Consider the following 3,736-nt stretch of genomic DNA (forward strand, 5'->3'; position numbering starts at 1 on the left):
AACATGATGGTTCCTAGTGCTAGAATCCCAATCAAGAGTAGTAAATGCACTATTCCCTAAACAACAGTCCAGGTATTACTCTCAATCCCTCTTGACACAACCACTCAGTCACATCCCACTGCTCTAAAACCTTTCGAGTATTGTCGTGAATGGGACCATGGCCAGGTGGATTTCATTGATAATAAGATCCCTGATTGGGGCTGTTACTTGGCTCAAACAGGGAGCTCCAGCTGGCAAAGAGATTCAGAAGGTTCCCCTCAGTGTGAAGGGACTGGCTTTGAGCTGATTGGACACAGCCCGTGTACAGTGCTCATGTAATTAAAGGGTGATTTGGTGATGGGGTACCGGCTTCTGTTACAGATTAAGTTGACAACTTTGGTTCCGGTCTCCATTGCAAAGCAGACTCTACAGTTACCACAGATTGTAGTAGGAGGCTCAGGCCACAGCCTATTGGGGCAGAATTGGTTTAGAAAGATTCACCTTGATTGGCTCAACATTTCTCGAGTAGAAAATGGCTGCCTGAGTGAAGTCCTAAATCAGTACCCAGAGGCTGTTCAGGAACGGTTAGGCACGATCAAAGGGGCAAACGCCAATTTACCAGTTGATAAGGAGGCAATCACAAAACTTTGTAAGGCATGCCCAGTGCCATTTGCCTGACAGGAATCCCCAGTGGCTCAGCAGAGAGGAACACCCGTCAGCATGGACTATCCAGACTTTGGCTGATGCTGAACACAAATACACCCAGATAGAGAAGGAAGGTTGTGATATCATCTTTGATGTGAGAAAGTTCCACTAATACCTTTACAGACGTAAATTTGTCATGGTAATGACGCACAAACCCCTGTTAGGGTTATTTAAAGAACACAAGGATGTGCCACCCATAGATTCTGGTCAAATTCAGTGGTGGGCCCTTACTCTCAGTGCGTACCATTACCAGTTGGAACACTGCCCAGAAGGTCAAATGGCAAATTTGAATGTCTTGAGGCCTCCCACTGGCAGATATACCATCGGTGGTGCCTCCCTGGGACAGTCCCTGCTGGTTTTAAACTTCCTGGACATCTTTTTGGTCACCGTCGACGATATCCGACTGTGGACACATAACAATCCTGGCAAACTAAAACAGATGGAGGTAATAGGGAAACAAAAGGGCCTCGAGAACCCAGACTGAAACCTTTCTGGACCCGGTGAGACCAGACCACTGAAGGGTACAGCATGTTCCTATGGGGAGCATGACTGATTATCCCGAGAAAAGATCCCTGCCAGATACTGGCTGAACTCAATCCGGGTCATCCAGGGGTTTCCAAGATGAAGATGTTGGCAAGGCATTATGTCCGATGGTCAGGATTGTTCCCGTGACATACAAAGTTTGGATAAGTGAGGCAATCCTGAACAAATCTGGATCAGCTGAAAGCTGCTAACATGCAAATGGGGCAGGAGCAAAACATACCCAGCCCCTCACACCAGCCAGAAAGGCTGTCAGAAATTGTGGCTTCCAGTCGGGGACCTCAGAGTCCAAGTAGGAAGCAGACTCGATACCATCACAATTGGAAAATGAGGAGGGAACTCTAGAGATAAACAGGAGATTCAAAAGGGCTCCTCAGTCTATGGACTGTCTTGGAGCTGACTGGTCACAGCCTATGTATGTTTACATGTAAATAAAGGGGGGCTTGGTGACAGGATACTGGCCTCTCTGCAGTTATTCCAACAATAAAAGCATAATGGGAACTGAAAGTGAGAGAAAGAGAATCAGCTGACCATGATTGACCAATCAGGAGCCCTGCTGTCCAAAATGTCCCTTTGCAATGTGTGATGTGATAAAATGCAGCTCCCAGGTCAGCAGCTGTCCCTTCACTGTTACCGTGGTGAGCGATTCAACAGCGAAGGGTTTCTATCTATGAATGTGTGAGAAAGCACCCAGACACTTAATGAGGAACTCAGGGAGTGACGCAAGGTGATCTCACAGATTGTTAAAGAGGAACTGGCCAACTGTAACATGAAGCAGGAAGTGACAGATATAACGGGGAGTAAACTAATTCAAACACAGCTCTCCTAACAGACAATATCTGAACAATAAGAATTCACCCACAAGAAACAGCTGGAGCGATGAAAACAATTGGGTTTTTCATTCTTATCTCTGTGTCAAGTAAGTCTCCTTTCAGATCTCGATTTTCAGTATAATTAAAATGTACATTTTTAAATAAGAGCTGAGAAAGGCCAGTAATGTTTATTGACACAGTGGCCCGTCAGTTTGTGAGGGAGTTAATGAGTAGTTAGTGACAAGTTGTTTGGAAAGGTGGTATTGTGGGTGAGGTCAGTCTGTTCCCCAGCATCACCCGCCTGGTTTTGTGTCTCTCTGTGGGATCCCACTGAACCTGAATGTTTCTGTCCTGTCTGACACCAGACTTCCTCGTCAGTGCTAACACAGTAACTGCAAGTTTTTCTTTGAAGTAATGAAGGTTGTACAATAGGGCAGCTTAACCCACCCAAAGTCCTTCAGGGAAGGGAGGGCTGTGGTACAATAGGGTTGTTCATGGTCACGTCATCCAGAGACCCAGGCTCAAGTCACACAATGGTGGATGGAGAGACGTGAACTTCACAAATCTGGATATCTATCGGACCCTTTAGGGAAGGAAATCTGCCGAATGACATGTCGTTGCAGACTCACAGCGATTTGGTTGATGTACAACTGCCTTTGAAATTTAGAATGTACTCAGCTCAGGGATAATTAAAGATAAACAACTTGGATGCCAGTAGTAGCTACATCCCAGAAAAGGATTTATGAAATGAGTTTCAAAATGTAAAATTTAGCACAGCATCCAATGTGATCACTAAATCCAGTATCATGCCTCCTTCTCTTGGTACCCAAGTGCAGACTGAGAAACGATGGCTAATGGCTGAGAAAGCAATTTCATTTGAAGTCAATGATTATCACCATGAACACAAACTCCTTCTTGTTATTCAGGACAGAATACCAGAGAGTGGCCCCTCATTCCAAAGGTTCACTTGCTGAGGAATATTGGCTACAGACACTAACAACGTCAACAGCCTGTCTTCTTTTACAAGGAATAATTGAATGGAGGAAAGATTTAAAACATCAATATTTTTCCGAATGCCCTAAACAAACCAGGGGCTGAGTTTTCCCATTCCCACCTTGAGCAAGTGCACATTGGGGCATCAAGTTCCATTTCCCAGGCCCATCCCAATACCCCCAACTTTCTCCGCGCTTCCAAATGGACAGACAGAGAAAAACAGTTCAAAGTTTGTGAGAAGATTTGTAGCTCGGGGGCTCGTTGCTGTGGTTCTGTTCGCCGAGCTGAGAATTTGTGTTGCAGACATTTCGTCCCCTGTCTAGGTGACATACTCAGTGCTTGGGAGCCTCCTGTGAAGCGCTTCTGTGATCTCTCCTCCGGCATTTATAGTGGTTTGTCTCTGCAGCTTCCAGTTGTCAGTTCCAGCTGTCCGCTGCAGTGGTCAGTAATTTGGGTCCAGGTCGATGTGTTTGTTGATAGAATCTGTGGATGAGTGCCATGCCTCTAGGAATTCCCTGGCTGTTCTCTGTTTGGCTTGTCCGAAAATAGTAGTGTTGTCCCAGTAGGACCCATGTTACTTGTCATCTGCGTGTGTGGCTACTAAGGATAGCTGGTCATGTCATTTCGTGGCTAGTTGGTGTTCATGGATATGAATCGTTAGCTGTCTTCCTGTTTGTCCTATGTAGTGTTTTGTGCAGTCCTTGCAT

General features: G+C 45.7%; 1 protein-coding gene across 2 annotated transcripts in view; it reads left to right on the forward strand.

Annotated features, from left to right (window-relative positions):
• Positions 1-1,792: 1,792 nt before the first annotated feature.
• LOC122563085 (CMRF35-like molecule 3) overlaps positions 1,793-3,736 on the forward strand; it is a 16,965-nt gene continuing 15,021 nt past the window's right edge. For both annotated transcript variants that reach the window (XM_043716497.1, XM_043716498.1), the window contains exon 1: positions 1,793-2,143. In XM_043716497.1, coding sequence (XP_043572432.1) covers positions 2,104-2,143 — 40 coding nt within the window. In that variant the 5' untranslated portion in view covers positions 1,793-2,103. The remainder of the gene's footprint in view (positions 2,144-3,736) is intronic.

Source organism: Chiloscyllium plagiosum, chromosome 26 (assembly GCF_004010195.1).
Source record: "Chiloscyllium plagiosum isolate BGI_BamShark_2017 chromosome 26, ASM401019v2, whole genome shotgun sequence".
Taxonomy (NCBI): Eukaryota; Metazoa; Chordata; class Chondrichthyes; order Orectolobiformes; family Hemiscylliidae; genus Chiloscyllium; species Chiloscyllium plagiosum.